This window comes from Phaenicophaeus curvirostris, chromosome 31 (genome assembly GCF_032191515.1).
Source record: "Phaenicophaeus curvirostris isolate KB17595 chromosome 31, BPBGC_Pcur_1.0, whole genome shotgun sequence".
Lineage (NCBI taxonomy): Eukaryota > Metazoa > Chordata > Aves > Cuculiformes > Cuculidae > Phaenicophaeus > Phaenicophaeus curvirostris.
Genome location: NC_091422.1, coordinates 106,617 through 123,652, shown reverse-complemented (window position 1 = coordinate 123,652; position 17,036 = coordinate 106,617). Strand labels below are relative to the sequence as shown.

General features: G+C 41.2%; 1 protein-coding gene across 1 annotated transcript; it reads right to left on the bottom strand.

The window, feature by feature from the left end:
* Positions 1 to 597: 597 nt before the first annotated feature.
* LOC138732443 (uncharacterized protein C3orf38 homolog) lies at positions 598 to 10,265 on the bottom strand. Its single transcript, XM_069879056.1, has 3 exons — positions 10,133 to 10,265; positions 6,108 to 6,328; positions 598 to 2,168 (listed from the first exon to the last, which is right to left on the bottom strand). Exons 1-3 carry the CDS (start codon positions 10,263 to 10,265, stop codon positions 1,611 to 1,613), a joined length of 912 nt encoding a protein of 303 aa, XP_069735157.1. The 3' UTR covers positions 598 to 1,610.
* Positions 10,266 to 17,036: the final 6,771 nt, after the last annotated feature.

The following is a 17,036-nucleotide window of genomic DNA, read 5'->3' as shown; positions in this document are numbered from 1 at the left end:
AGGCTGTTATTTGATAACTTGCTTAAGCCCACAGAAATTCAGGTTGTCACCAAAAAAAACCAAATTCTCATCTCTGTTCCTCACACTGACACTAGCACTTGTGTGGCCAGCGTTCCTACAGAGCTGATCAGTCTGAAGCCTTTCTGACAAGGAGTTAGTTTTCATTAGTACCAGTCTCTCTTGTTCAGAGTTAGCGTAAGTAATAATGCCAACACAAGAAGGAAACCAGGACAGGTACCCGAGTGGAGGGAGTGGACCACCCACACCACAGCAACTTACAGCAGTAATGAAAACTACACCCTTAGTCATGTTCATATTTAACACACTAACTAAAGTAATAGCTACGCTGCCACTAGAAAGTACAGTTCTGCCAATGACAAAATATTTAGTTGAACTACAGATGGCCATACTGACTGTTGAAAAGGTACCCATTCAGGCCTTCAGGTAGGCTTTTGTCCTCACCTGAAGAGGAATGCAATTCTCAATACACAGAACGAAACTGCTTCTTCCAAATTTTAAATTCAGGTTGATTTTTATTTATTGTACATCAGTAGCTTAATAAGCTACAACATTTATTGGGATAGAAAATTCCAACGCAGTATTTGAGATTTTGCTTAGAAATTATTTTAGAATAATATATTTTATTTTTACAGTGAACTCAAGACGTAATGTCAATGTAATAAAACACTTCAACATAGATAAAATTCTGATTTTGAGAAAATATATAAAAATCACATCTTTTATATTAAAATCTGTTTTAGGTATATACAAAATAATTATCAAAGCATTTGGTTCATACAGTGCTGCGGTAGGTCATGAAATCAACTACTTGACACAAGGGTCAGTGAGTCAGTGCTACAAACGGATGCCTGGGCAACCATCTCAAATTTGTCTGCTTGAGGACAAAATACAACAGAGTTTGTCTGTATTCATGACAAAGCTGGAAACATGAGGTAAAACGAAAGGAACCTATTAACCCTAAGAGAAAGAGACTTGTATGATGCAAAGTTTCTTGCATTGTCCCATTAAACTACTTCTGTTACACAGTGAGGAACCACATTCAGAAGATAAATGGCAGCAGTTTGTATTTGTATTATAATGTCTGTCCTCTCCAAAAACTCCCTACACTAGCAGATGGTTTTCTTGGGATTCACATCTCCATTTAGACACTTGCTAATCCAAATTCCAAAAAGCCAGAAGGAACAACTTCCTGTTACAACTCAGGTAAGAGTTTTAACTGGTGACCTGAAGAGAAGCAACATGAAAACTGTGAACCTGAAGTCATCTAGTTCATGACATACTGCGGCCATCCCATATTTAAACGTAACCATGTTTTGCAGGCAAGAATAACCAAACTAATTCCATTCACAACTACAGTACAAAATATAAAGTCATTCTCTGAAATGTTTGTTGCTCCTGGAAGGGTAACCAAAAGCATCGCTTGTATTAACAGTTTAGACTCTGTACGTCAGTTTGCCATCCAGCAGATCTGACTCAAAAAAGAGACAACATCCCATGGTCCTAACCATTTCAATATTCAGCTATGCACCAAAAGTGGTATGTTCCCCCAGTCATTCAGTTGTGAAAGAGTTGCTCAGAATTTCTGTGGTTCAAACAGTCAGTTCTTTCCCATCATATAACTCTTGCAATTGGTGTGACTCATATTTTAGGGAGGGTTTTTCAATTTGCATCCCAGGACCCATAGTGTTCTGTCCAACTATTTTAAGATTCACAACTTTTATTTTCCAGGTATTCTGCCTAACAGGACAGCTAATAAGTCCAAAAATTTGTTCAAAGATGCCCAAACAAGTGTTGTCCCTATGTATCGTGCCAGCCACAGCTACCAGCACTAACCCATGTGGAGACATGGCACACTTCAGTCCATTGGAATGCAAATTAGGGTTGAATAGAATATATTCTTCTTTAACCAATGAGAGCAGGCGAAGGCTAACCATTTCTGCACCAATATACTCTTCCATGTTTTTTTCTAATGTGTTGTAACACAACTTCATTTTAGCATCCTCCCAAAAGTGCTGTGGTCCCCATCCTTCTTCAGCTTTTACTCCCAAGGGATGTTGAGAATTCAGGAGTTCAAAGAACCATTGACAGAATTCTTCTCCTAGATTGTGAATGTGATCTTGTGGTGGCTTTTGTCTCTCTCCGTGATTCTGCAATCAAGCACATTTTTTTCTTAGAACTATTTAGCTTCAACATGCAAGCTACCACTTAAAACAATATAACTTCATGTAAATCCTTTTCTTTTAAAACACTCTAAACCTTCAAGTGTTCTGAGACAGTCCTGAAGAAAAACTATAGAGTAAAATCTCATTTATTTTTAACATCATGATTATCTTATCTAGAGAATCTGAGTAGGTTCTTTGAAATACAGTAAGAGTAGTTTTTCAGCTTTGTCTTGGTCTTCAAAACAAGAAGGATACAAATCCAACCTGAAAAGCCGATCTCACATTAAGGTCTATGTCACGGCTTGGCTACTGCTGGCAACAAAGAACCCCATGGCTGCTCACTCACTGTACCTTCCACAAGTGGGACTGGGAGTAGAATCAGGAAAAAAGAAGGGAAAACTCATGGGTTGGGATAAGGACAGTTTAACAGGGCAGCAAAGGAAGAGAAAATAAACCAATAATCACTCACTGCCCAAAATCCAACACCTGACATGCTACCAATCCAGAAATCCAAGCCATGCTCTGCAGCTGCACCCCCGAACCTTGCTGCAAAACTCAGTCGTGATTACCGTGTTGCTAATTGCGCCACAAACCGCATCACCTACCACGCTACGAATCATGTTGCCAGCCCCACCCCCTAGCCAACTACCCCCTTACATTCTGAGCATGATGTCATGGTATCCAATATCCCTTTGGCCAGTTTGGATCAGCTGCCCTAGCTGTACCCCAACTTCTTCTGAAAATTAACTCTATCCCAGGCAAACCCAGGACAATATATCAATTTACTAAAAAGTGCTTATAAATAAGCAATTGTGTTGATGTGTTTCTGCTGTTTCATCTTGCCTTCAGGCTCTTCTTTTTGGTAGCTTTTAATTTGGTGAATTGTGTCAGTCTCTGCATCTTCATGTAACTGATAAGAACAAATAGCACTTGGTGGGAAGACATCTTTTGATTATGTACATCCTAATAGCTGAAGCTGACAGAATACTTTGGATTTATGGGGGTATTTTGCCTACGTCAGTGGAATATGCTTACAGAATGGACAACTAATCCAGGAAGAACAGATATTCAAAGAATTAATGCCTTCCAGAAATTTTTCTCACACATCACATGCCCAAATTTAGCCCTGGCAGCAGTAAGACTGCCAAAACCCATCCAAAAGGTACTTGTTCACTTTTGTGAGTGATGTTTGTAGTCTTCACCATATTTCTAATAGGAAAAGAGCCCAAATCAAATAAAATCATACCTTTGCTCCTCCAAAATAGACAAAAATCTTATGCAATCTCAGTTATTTTTCAAATTGTACAACTGACCACTTAAAATGGACTGAGACAATAAGACATCAGGATAGGGGGACTGGAGGCATTTTCACAGAGCAGCATAGGCTTACTCCGGGAATAAAGACAATTCTGCTCAGCCTGCCAAAAAAATCTTCCCTTCAGAGTGTTATAATATCCTTTCTTCAACACTGAATGTGCTGAGAAAGTATTTTTAAGTAGTGAGACAAAGTACACATTGTTAGTAGACAGCCAAGCCTTTGTAGAATAGTTTGAAAATGCTCAGTCGAAGATTCTTGTCCTGTCTAGGAGCCTTAGAGAAGAATGGACCAGTGAAAGAAAGCATGAAACTATTCATAACACTTCTTCCACTACTTCCTCATAGGTTATGGACAAGCCACTTGTGCTCTTTTTTTCCTTGTTTAACAGAAAATGACACATACATGCCCTCCAAAAATGCACCTAAGATGTAGAGTGATAAGAAATACTTCAAAATAATTTTTAAGTTTAATGATGGGTTGCTGAAAATGACAACAAAGTGGTGGGTATAAACTTTTGAAGCCAATTCACAGTAAGTAGCAAAAGCAAGTATCAGTGAGGAACCAGTAGTCATGGTCTGAAAACTGTATCAGAAGAGGGGACAAACCACTCCAAGTGCTCTATCACTAAATATATACTGCAACAAAGTAAGCAGTAGAGATTTTTTTAGACACTATTATGGGTCAAGCTGAGAAAAAGATCTATTCCTTGCAGTTGACTTCTTGGTACGCCTACAACTATGTGCAGAAAAACAGTGAAAGTTAAGCACAAACAAGTTGCTTAGCAATTAGATATTTAGGACAGGTTTTAAAGTTGCTTATAAGAATACATTCGGTTTAGAGGATGCTTCTTTGTAAAAGAAGCATCACTGTAAATTGCAATAATCAGATGCTCAAGCAACACTCCTGTGAGCCTACTTAACTTGTGCATACACAGTTTGTTTACCCTCTGCTTTCTTTTACAATAGGTAAGACTTTTTACTTAGGAAAAATAATCCAAACTTTCCAACATAAAGACACATGACCTCCAACTGTAAGGCAAAGCATTTTTTGAACAAGAAATAAACGTACAGTAATTGTGTAGGGCTTCTCAGCATTTGGAACTTGATAACAAGATTTTTAGATGTAAACTAAACATCACAAGTTTGCTAACATCAAAGCCCAGTAAGTACTAAATTAAGTATGTTTTAAGCAAGTATTAAGTGTGAAAAGTTTGGAGACTTCAAAGTAGAAATGTTCTATTTGTTTCACAATAAATTGTACTTAATTTCTAATTCTGTTTCTAGTTCTGAATTTCTAATTCATGCTATCCATCTGTTCAAAACGGTTAGAGCCACCAGAATTAAAAGAAAACAAAGGCAAAGAAAGATGTATGTGATAAATAGCCAGTTGAATTTCTCACTCTTTGTGAATGTGTTTCAACAACTTCGGAGAATTTAATTTACTTACCTTCAATCATAAAACTTTGGTTAATACTTGTGAAGTGTCCCTTCAAGAGCAACCCTTTTTTTTTCCAAAAGATGCACACAAAAAATTGTTTTGAAAACGATTCTCAGCTAAATTATAATTCTTATACGCTAATCCCCGAGAGAAAGCTCAATGCAACAGGTTATCAACATCTACAGAGCTCTAACAGTCCAGCTGGTGGGGCTGTTGCCCAGTAGGTCTCACAAGTACAGCACTTGAAAGAGCAAGGTGGCTAGTTAGAACTACTCGGTAAAGATCCAAGACTAATAAAACGCTTGAAGTTCATTACACCACAAGGATTTGCTAAATGGCAAGATTTTGAACTCCAAAATAATCTATCATTTCCAAAACAAATTTAGTTACACCGTATTAAGTGTTACTAATATCAAGGAAAAAAATGACACAGACCTGGCACTGCTACAAACTTTACATTTCTGTACATTTATATAATTTCACTAAAATCCTTTCTGCACTCTAACTGAAAGACTAAGAAGGAAACCAGCTTACAGACAGCATCACTTTGATTGCACTGTCTCTACACAGTGCAAAGCCACTTAATACAGGCACTTTTCTCTCTGTTCCCTCCCTCCTGCTCAACATTTTAGACCACTATCGACAGACGTGCCCTACCAGTGGTTTCCCTGATGTGGCTGAAGGATGACTGTAAACCCTTGATTTATACCAAAACTTAAAAAAATTACAAGGGGCTATGCAGGGTTTCTGTATTAACAACAGTGTTTTCAGTTGTCCCTGAATCCACAGAATTAATTGTGCATAACTTCTATTTTAGCTTACAGTATAACTTAAAAACTCCAAGCACTGAGAAGATCCCACACATTAGAATTCAAATGCACTAAGGTACTTCGCAAGACAGAGCAGAAGATTGTGCTCTGCAAGTGATATGTTGGCACAGATATCTTTAAATTATGTACCTAAAAAAAAAAACAAAACCAAAAAAACCACACAAACAAAAAACAAAACACCAAACAAACCAAACCAAATCAAAAAAAGGAAGAGTTAAAGACCTTCAGTACCTTCCTAAACACAATTTGGATATTTGGATGTACATTAGAGCATTTATACTGGATATCTTGCAAAAGCAACACTAAGCATCCTCAAGCATCTCAGAAAGCAGCACTCACCTCTGCATGTGTTTTTTTCTCTTCTGATTCTGAGGCATATGTTGTGAGCTTCCCACTCCAGTATTGCTTTACACAATCAATGAGTTGATGCTTCTCAGAGGAAGGGGGAACTGGAATTTCTTGTGCTGCTAAATACTTAAAAATTATTTCTCGATAGACTTTTCTGCGTTTCAGAAGTTCTTCTGCACTTTGGCTGTAAACCAAAATGGCCTGAATGGCTTCTGCAAGTAAAGAAATTTAAGTTAGCAGTTGCTTTCCTCATGATTAAAATGCAAACCTAAGCCATTTCTTGAACTCGTGACCAGCACCAAACACAAACCAAGACAAATCTAAATGAAATGCAAAGACTTTAAATTTTGTTTGCAAACTAATCATATTAGACACAGAAGATACCTAAGAACATATTTCAAAAAAGTGTTGGTTTTACTGAAGACTTTGCTATCTTGTAATCCCTACTTCCAGCATCCATGACTGCTTAGAATTATGTATTACTTCAGCTTGAAGGATGCAATTTTTACTTCCAAATGAAATTACTAATATTTTTCAAATATTTTCAAGCCATTTAGAAACTTCAAGTGCTTCAAGAAGTACAAAGATTCTTGCGCACGACACATTTTGCCTATACTTCCTGAGATGCAGGAAATAAGTTCCTGTAACATTAAATTATTTAGGTCTTCCGGCTTCGTGTCACCACACAGCACTTTCACTTAGCAAAACCTGAGCTTGGTTTCACTTTCCATTTGAAAAGCTCTAGGATATTCAAAACAAACCATCCACATGTCTTCTTGGAAGCAAGACTACACAGAGAAAGAAGAAACAGACATAGATTTTATAGTTCTTCTGAATATGGAATCTGAGTTTTAATTTCTGCATCAAATGGGTAGATCACACAATTCAGTCAGAGCACACACTGTTCTTCTGAAGAAAATGCAAGTTGTCAGGTTTTTTCCATAAACAGAAAATTGAAAGAAATGCAGACAGAGAGATAACTATGGTAAGCTCTGATTCCTTGTATGCTGAACAAGAACTCTAGTATCAGAAGTTTGCATTTTTCTTTGAAAAAATACACAGTAGTGGAAGTGAGTTTCCACCTAGGTTCCTGAAGATACACAGAGATGGAATTAAATCTGTTTCATTTCCACATTAATAAAGTTACTACTCCCAGGTTTGTAAGAAAACACCACGTATTGTCACACAATGATAGTGTGCACTGAAATGTTACATTAAGAAAATCAGCTACAAGGCTCTGTGGCAAAATCAAGAAACATGAAACTGAAATTCATTTCACTTTTGAAGTAGCTGCAGTAGCCATTTCTCACCTGAACTGAGGTTGGGTACTTACCACGATACCTATAAAAATCGTATGTTTAAACAAGAAGAGGCTAATAGCTGAAATTAAAAATTAACATATTTTAAATAAACCTACAATCACTGTGAAAAGCAGATAAAAAAAGAAGCAAAAACTACAGGCATAAGACCTTTTTAAGAAATGTGCTCAGCAAATCCTACAGGTCAGCTTTGTATCACACAAAACACATTCAAGGTTTTTGGATGAGTATATTTCAAGGCAATATGCTGAGTGTCCTGAAGTAATTCAGATACAAAATTAAATGTCATGAAACAAATCACAGAATCCTAGAATGATGTGGGCTGGAAGATCATCCAGTTCCAACTCCTCTCTTTCAGCTGAAACCTGTTATCCCTCATCCAATCACTACACTCCCTGATAAAGAGCCCGTCCCCATCTTTCCTGTAGCCCCCTTTAAGTACTAGAAGGCTGCTATAAGGTCTCCCAGGAGCCTTCTCTTCTGGCTGAACAACCCCAGCTCTCTCAGCTTGTCCTGTATGGAAGGAGCTCCAGCCCTTGGATCATCTTCATGGCCCTCCTCTGGACTTGCTTTAACAGATCTATGTTCCTTCTGTGCTAGAGACCCTAGAATTGACCTCCAGTACTCCAGGTGTGGTCCCACAACAGAGTAGAGAGGCAAAATCAACTCCCCCCTCCCTAGTGGTCTCAACACCTACAAAATGATGGGGGATGGCAACACCTGAAAGTGCTGGGTTCTACAAAATATATTTGATTTGTGATTTAGCCTTTAAAAGCCTGAAATCAAATGTCATTTAATGCAAACAGCAAGAGGCACATGGGTCTTAAATATAATTTTTAAACAATAACAGGGCATAAGAAAGGGCATGACACTGCATGAAGCTCACCAGGGGGAGGGTGAAGGGTGTTCTTCGAGAGAAAAAGACCTGCTTGAGATCTGCCAATTTGCCACAAACTGCAAGCTAGGTCTGAGCACTCTAGGGTCACAGCCTGCATGGACTGGGAGGCTTTACAAGGCTCCCGACAGGACCCAGCAGTCCACAGCAGCCACCCTCAAGTCCTTGGGGACAGCTCAGTGCTCCTGCTGAGGTCAGGCACGTGCTGTTGGCATTAATGGTCTGTGGAAGTCAATGTTGATAGGCCTCAAGCTGTGGTAGCCTCTGCAGTGGTCACTTCAGCTCGACCGGCCGACCTTTGGATATCTGAGGTGCAGCCTCTGTGGCACGGAGCAAATCTCCACTTGGGACAGAGGGAGCTGTTGGACGCCTTGGGAACTTAGACCAAGCAAGTTACACACATCCGCAAAACACAGAAATGTTCTATAAGCTAAAGCTGCTTTTCTACTACATGCAAGGCTTGAAGCTTGTGCTGCTCCTTCACATGGCAGTATTTTCTCTGTCTAGGGCAGAATATTCAATGATGCTCACGTTATAGGTCAGAGATACCTTAAGATACCTAAATTACCTTAAAGATCATACGGTGCCAACCCCCCTGCCATGGGCAGACACCTCCCACCAGACCAGGCTGCTCAAAGCCCCATCCAACCTGGCCTTGAACACCTCCAGGGCATCCACGGCTTCCCTAGTCAACCTGTGCCGGTGCCTCACCACCCTCATTGTGAAGAATTTCTTCCTAATGTCTAGTCTAAATCTAATCTGGCTGATGAGAAGCTCACCATGAGTTGGCAATGTGCTCTTGCAGCTCAGAAGGTCAACCCTACCCTGGGCTGCATCAAAAGAAATGTGGCCAGCAGGTCAAGGGAGGTGATTCTGCCCCTCTATTCCTCTCTCGTGAGACCTCATCTGGAGTACTGTGTCCAGTTCTGGAATCCTTAACGTAAGGACATGGAGCTGTTGGAATGGGTCCAGAGAAGGGCTACAAAGATGATGCGAGGGCTGGAGCGCCTTCCATATGAGGACAGGCTGAGAGAGTTGGGCTTGTTCAGCCTGGAGAAGAGAAGGCTCGGAGGAGATATTATAGTGACTTTCCAGTAACAGAAGGGGGCCTACAAGAAGGCTGGGGAGGGACTGTTTACAAAGTCTTGTAGTGACAGGACAAGGGGCAACGGGCATAAAATGGAGAAGGGAATATTTAGACTAGACATTAGGAAGAATTTCTTCAATGTGAGAGCGTGAGGCACCAGCACAGGTTGCCCAGGGAAGCTGTGGCTGCCCCATCCCTGGAGGTGTTCAAGGCCAGGGTGGATGGGGCCTTGGGCAGCCTGGGCTGGTGGGAGGTGTTCCTGTCCGTGGCAGGGGGCTGGAACTGGATCATCTTTAAGGTCCCTTCCAACCCAAACTATTCTATGAGCCTAATTTAAATTCCTCGGCCCACGCCTCTCCCCGCCGCAGGAGCAGCCTCCCCGCAGCCAGCACCGAGGCAGCCGCGGCTGCGGCCTCCGCGGGGCGAAGGAGCGTCCCCCTCCCCACCCCAACCCCCACCGCGAGCCCAGGGCCGCCCCGGGCAGGGAACGGGGACCCGTGATCTCCGCCGGCACGGGGAGGGGAGCCACGAACGGGAAGAAAGGCGCAGGGAGGAAGGAGCAGAGAATCAGGGAAGCAGAGAAACGGGGGAGGAAAGAGCAGGGATCAGGCTCCAGCGATCCCTGCCGGCAGGGAACAGGGAACGGGGAGCAGGGAGGAGGCTCCCTCGATCCCCGCCGGCGGGGAGCGGGGAGCAGGGCGAGGCTGCCGCGCACCTTGTCGGCTCTCCGGGTGCACCACGCGGTTGGTGACGGTGTCGGCCAGCGCCAGCAGCTCCTCGGTCCGCAGCAGCTCCAGCAGCTCCCGGCACCCGGCGCGCTCCCGCTCGCTCAGCCCCAGCGCCGCCATCGCCCCGAGCGGGAGGCGCCGCCCCGCCCCGCAGCGCCGCCTGCCTGTCCTGCGGCCGCCGCTGGGAGCGCTCTGCGGGTCTGATGGCAGCGTTGGTGTGAACTTCGCCACAGTCAGAACTGCTGTTAATTTGGAGCTGGCTCCAGCTCTCTGCCCGGCCTTCAAGATAAGAAAAGGCTGCGAACAGAGCTGAGGGCAGCAGGCACCGCTTCATATATATATATATATATATGGACTTTATGATGGAGCCAGCAGGTTGAGGGAGGTGATTCTGCCCCTCTGCTCCGCTCTTGTGGGACCCCACCTGGAGCATTGTGTCCAGTTCTGGAGTCCCCAGTATATGAAGGATATGGAACTGTAAGAATGGGTCCAGAGGAGGCCACAGAGATGATCCAAGGGCTGGGGGACCTCTGCTATGAGGAGAGGCTGAGAGGGTTAGGATTGTTCAGCCTGGAGAAGAGAAGGCTCAGAGGACACCCTATAGCGGCCTTCCAGTACCTGAAGGGGGCTACAAGAAGGCTCGAGTGGGACTTTTGAGAAGGGCATGTAGTGGTAGGACAAGGGGGAATGGCTATAAAATTTAGATTAGACATTAGGAAAAATTTCTTCATGATGAGGATGGTGAGACACTGGCACAGGTTGCCCAGGGAAGCTGTGGATGCCCCATCCCTGGAGGTGTTCAAGGCCAGGTTGGATAGGAGGTGTCCTAGCCCGTAGCAGGGGGCGTGGAACTGGATGCTAAAGCTTTAAGGTCCCTTCCTACCCAAACCATTCTATGATTCTGTAATTAAGTATCAGCCTTCCCTTCCTTCATGTGGTGAACACATCACGCTAATTGTGTTCCCCCACTCAAGCCAGCACAGCATTGCTACAGAGTGCTCAGAACCCAGTCTGCTCTCCACCGCTGGCCCCCAGGGTGTACTGCAACTTCCCTGCCTTATCCCTTGCAAAACCAGCTGCAGCTGCAAAGAATCATAGAATTGCTAGTTTGGAAAAGACCTTTTAAATCACCAAGTCCAACCCTACCTGTCCACTGCTAAAGAAGAGCAGAAAGTGGAATTTTCCTACACCTGTTTACTTGAACAATGTATTTTCATCACTGGTGTAGAGTCAGCACATCTAGTCTTACTATTCCCAAGGAGCTCCCTGGGGTCAGAGCATGCTCAGAGAGGAAGGCTTTACACCAACAAGGCTCCCGACAGGTCCCAGCAGTCCACGGCAGCCACCCTCGAGTCCTTGGGGGCAGCTTAGTGCTCCTGCTGAGGTCAGGCACGTGCTGTTGGCATTAATGGTCTGTGGAAGTCAATGTTGATAGGCCTCAAGCTGTGGTAGCCTCTGCAGTGGTCACTTCAGCTTGACCGGCCGACCTTTGGATATCTGAGGTGAGCCTCTGTGGCACAGAGCAAATCTTCCACTTGGGACAGAGGGAGCTGTTGGACGCCTTGGGAACTTAGACCAAGCAAGTTACACACATCCGCAAAACACAGAAATGTTCTATAAGCCAAAGCTGCCTTTCTGCTGCATGCAAGGCTTGAAGCTTGTGCTGCTCCTTCACTTGGCAGTATCTTCTCAGTCACATTATGAGTTAGAGAGAGAAAAGAATAAGGAAAAGATGGAAATGAAAGATGAATGAAAAGCAAAAAGGATGACAGTGGAAGCTTCAGGTGAGCTAAGGTGCATAAGCTACATGAGGGCTGGTGCTGAGAAAAATGCAGGTGCGACAACTCCTTGACCTCACTATGGCACTAAAAGCAGGCACCCTCATCAAACCCATGCTTTAAGGAGGAGCACAACTTTTGGTGCTAAAACTGCCTGTTGTTTCAAAACAGGAAGAACTAGAGTCCGTAAGGATACACTGACCACCACTTGAAGACAGGAGTTAAAATTACTTGGTTCTGTCACTAGGATGTGACAGAACAACTCAACTTTTCCTTATTTTAGGCTCAATTCAGATCTGTTGTAACAAATTCCCACCCTCAAGATCTCATAAACCTAACATAGAACATCTACACGAACACAGAACATGCTCCTACCCACCATGTTACACATACATTTGTTTTATTAGGTTGATGCAAAAACAATTGCCATTTTTGTCACCATAAACTGTGATGCTTATTTTGGATTAAACTTTTATTTAACTGTATTTATGCTAGTGATTTTGTTTTCACAGTTTATTCTTTTTTGTATTATGCTGTCAAATTAAAGATGGGAAAAAAGCAATTTCAAGTAACTTTGTTGTACGAGTTGAAGATGAGAAACTCTACCTCACCTGGCTTACTCACCAGACCTCTCTCCCACCAACCGTCTTAATTTTTTAAGCATCTTGACAACTTCCTGCAAGAGGTTTTCTGCAACCAAGCAGCAGCTCAAAACGCCTTCAAAGAATTCATCGGTTCCATGAGTCCAGAATTCTATGGTACCAGAATACAGACTTTTTTCTTGTTGGCAAAAATGCATAGATTCTAATGGTTCATGTATCAATCAGTAAACTTTATTCTAAGCTGAGATCGGCTGCTTTGAAGCTGGTAGTTACAAATGGCAATTATTTTTGCACCAACCTAATAGATCATTGTTTCCTCTTTAAAGTCTAAAATACTGTCCATGCAGATCTCCCAGGTTCACCAGAAGGAAAACCAATGTACATTCTGCTAGAAAAACAGCTATTCTCTGGAGCTATAACTATGAATGCAAAACAAACCAGGAACAGTTGAACCAATTTTGCTTATGAATTTTAAGTCTAACTTTCAGATAAAAATTCAGTCCTACAGCATTTGGAAAGGTTCAACACAATGTTTGCTGACTGCTGTGCCAAATTTCCCCTCGTGTACAACTAGAGTGCTATGTAACAGCTTCTGTTGACGAGACATATACCTGCCCTTGCCATACAGCTATTAAAAATTCCACAAGGCCAGTTACTTGTGCACTCATGTTAAAGGAGGACTTCTCTACACAACACGCAGCGCAGAATTCTATATATCATTAGTTTACAAAGCAAAATTGGTTCATCAGAAAATGGGACAACCTACCTGCCACCAAGGCAATTTTGCTGCCGAAATCTTGAATTTTTAAAATTAATCCTGCAAGCTTAAAATTAAGGAAATGCATCTGAGAAATACAAATGACCTTTCACTTAAGTTTTGCTTACATTTCAATAAACCTATTTAGATTTGCAGCCTTCACTGAAGTAATAGCTAACTGAATATTCTAGGACTTGAAATAAAAAAAATGCAAGATGCCATTTTTCAAATTAGATTATTTTGAGACATTTACTGAAAAGAGAATGAAACTCTTTTTGGCCAGTTGCCTTAGAGTGGTCACATTCCCATTAATCTTGAGAGAAGAAAAGTGCATTGTCATCACAGTGATTGGAGAGTCTCTTTAATGATCAGATCTCTTCTTATTTTAAATGAAGGCCATCACTTTTAGCAGGTTTACACCTATAATTTTTAAGGGCTTTCCCTTTAGAGGTGGTGATGGGAACAGAGAAAAATCTCTGAAATAGGTTTAATTATCTTGTCTTTCCAATAACTCAGAACAACCTGCACAGTTTTTATTCAAACTTGACTTTGATCATTGTCAAGGAATGTAAACTGGTGTTCCCATAGAGGAATAAATGGGAAAATCATTAGCCTATATAAACAAAAGCTGAATAGAACCCTTGCAACATTAAACTGCAGTTATAATTCAGAAAGTCACTACGAGTGATCCTCTCCTCCATCCTGTCCCTCTCCCCCAACTCAAAATTCTATTTACTGCAAATTATATCCCTAAAAAGTCAACCATCCCTTTTTTTTTTCCCCTATGAGGCAGTGCAGAAGTCAAGCACTGAGACAAAGTACTGGATTTAATGATATTGATACACAGGAATATAGCGTCAGGTAGTGCTAGATAGTGCTCTCAAGTCCCATAGGCACTGCTCTGGCACCAGCAAGACAGGTTATTTGGATTGGCAAGAACTAAACTTCACTGAAATACCAGTTACAGACTTTCCCCCCCACTTCCTTTGAAAGCTAAGCAAACTCCAGGTAATTCTATTGAGAAATTTTTCCTTCTGCTTGAATTGTTAGCATGTCAAATGAATTACAATAAAGTCCAGGGCGCTAAAGTTTGCAGCTGGTATGTTAAGATATTTCACAGTGAATTTATCAAATGGCTTATGTATACCTCACAGTTCTGGCAACTATTTTGCCTGCTACAATACCAGAGATTTGAGAGCCCTTGCCCTTATACCCGAACTTAACTTTTTTTAGCAAAGACCCTGTCAAAATTATACAAAGCAGAAATTAAATACATGCTTCAAGTTACCAACAACAACAAAAAAAGGCAGCATTCAAAATTTTGTAGAAGACAGTCAAAATCTGAGATCAAAGGACATTAAGAATTTACAGGACTGTGAATAATAAATCTCAATAACCCAGCATTTTCAGATGACAGTATTTAACTTTTTGGCGTGAAAAAAAAAATAAATTGCACTGTCTTTATTTCTGGACTACAGCTTTCAATCAAGGGGACTGAACAAAACAATGGAAAACACACTAGAAGTTACTATCGCTAAGAGCAGCAAGACTGGAAACAAACATAAGCTCATGAAATGCCACAACTGAGGCTCAGCTCTCTGCATTTGTGCCAACCAATCTTCCCAGGAGGGGAGGTTTAAGCCAGCATTTGGTACTTGTAACAGTGCCACTGAAGAATCTTTAACAACTTTATGATGGAGGAAAAACTAGAAGCAGAGATATCTTAAAACTGCTGCATCCAGACTTGTCTGTGGCTCAAAATTCAGCTTTCAAGCCTTACACAATAGCTTCAGAGTGTTGAACTTCACCTGCATTTTGAAGCCACTGCCTCGCACGAATAAATACAATTCAAGACATTAAATCGAACACAGATTTTCTGATTTCTTGAAATACCACATACAACTTTTCCTAGCAAGCTTTAATATATTCCTCCCAAACACTACTGACTCTCTCTGCCCTGCCAACCTTACGATGTTCCCTATATGCATGTTAAAACCCACTCTTCATGAGCCTTTTCTCACCAGATCGGAAACTTGACAGGCCTGCGTTGCCTAGAGATCTGGGCTGAGCAGATTACAATTTCCCCTGGTGATCAATTCTCTTTATCGGGGAGCATATCATCCATATGCTTGTATCCATGATGCCTGTAAATTACTTGGGTATACTTGCAAATTAAGAAGTCTGGTTCTTAAAGCTGCCAGTGTTTTCGAGATTGTTAAAGACAGTCACATCTGAGGAATGGATAGCCTGATGCCAAAGGTTCAAACGCTGATTGATGCTTTTTCAGCATATAGGCAAGTTCTTCATACATCTCAGACTGATGACCAAAAAAGCTATTCCTCTCCCTCACACACAGACATGCTTTGCTCTTCTGCTTGTAAGCAAGTTGTAATAATATTATGACTTTCCAAAGACTTATTTAACAAAGAGGTCCCAAATTTACCAAAGCAGATAGTTAATTAGCTAGAGAGAAGGGGGAGGGGGAGAAAAGACTCAGGAGTTCTGCATTAGTTTTCTTGGTAATCTCAGGCATCCTTGGATATACTTGAATACAATGTCTATTCAAATACAAATATCCACACAGGTGGAACATCAATACCAGATTGCTGTACACCAACCATATGCCTAGGATATCACGATAACTATAAACATTGCAACAGTACTTTCAGAGTCATTCCCCAAAAGACAAGATCAATTTCTATCAACAACAAAGACAATGTTTTATTGAACAAATCTATGTACAGTACACAAAAAGTTTTTAAAATTAAACACTACTGTTGATTTATTGCAGTTTGATGGCTCAGTTTTAATTTGTACTCCATATAAAATGCAAAGTAAAATAATTTAACATTCAACAAGGAAGCACAAAGTTCCTTACTTGCTGAACCTGTAACAGCTTTTACAAATTAACAGAGTCCCAAAATGCATACACTGCATTTAATCAGAAAGGTGTTATACAGTACCAAATAAATTAAGAAAATAGTAACACTACCACCCCCTTTTGAGTCTTTTGTCCACACCACTGGTGTTAAACAGTAAAAGAAATGAGTACAGCTGAACCTTCAATGTGATATTAAAATCACAAAGTTTAATGTTATAAATTATCCAAACTATACAATTTATTGTTTTAATGCATATGGCTAATTAACCAAAGTACCAGTGACCTTTCCCCACAGATATGACCACTTTCAATATTTTTTTTTGTGAAAGGTGCCTGCCAAGCAGCAACTCTTTGAAAATAAGAGCTTACATGACCTTTATGGTGAACCATGATCAGGTTAGAGTAGACAGTCTTAAAAAGAAAGCCTAAATCCAAGTTAGAGCCACCTGGAGGAATGTTATTGGAACATGATTATCATCAATGAAATGCACAAACTTTGATCCAAAAAAGCTCCTATGCTCATGTATAACTTCAGGCAGCTTTGAGATATTGGCATGCTTCCATTACACATGTACTTCAGCATTTCTTGAATCAAAGCAATACATCTTAAAGTGTTTCCAATTGTACCCTACAATGCTTAATGCTTGGGAAAAAAACCTTTCAATTCCACTCAATCCAATTCCGAACCTCTTCCAGCCCTAGAAGGATAATACTTAACATGCTAAAGAATCCTTAAAAAGCGTGTAGAATTATCCCACACACATTATAAGCATCGTTTTGCTCCAAATTAAAGTTGCTCAATACTGCAACTAGCTGAGAATGCCAACAGGTATGAGAGAGTAGTTTAATGAAAATACAATGTCTTTGGAAATA

What these genes read in the sequence shown, in the direction of transcription:
- LOC138732443 (XM_069879056.1), bottom strand. Translation starts at nt 10,265, where the DNA reads ATGGCGGCGCTGGGGCTGAGCGAGCGGGAGCGCGCCGGGTGCCGGGAG. An exon ending in GCACCCGGAGAGCCGACAAG is followed by an intron (nt 6,329 to 10,132) that starts GTGCGCGGCAGC and finishes CTTTACTTGCAG; the next exon opens with AAGCCATTCAGGCCATTTTG. An exon ending in AGAAAAAAACACATGCAGAG is followed by an intron (nt 2,169 to 6,107) that starts GTGAGTGCTGCT and finishes GCTTGATTGCAG; the next exon opens with AATCACGGAGAGAGACAAAA.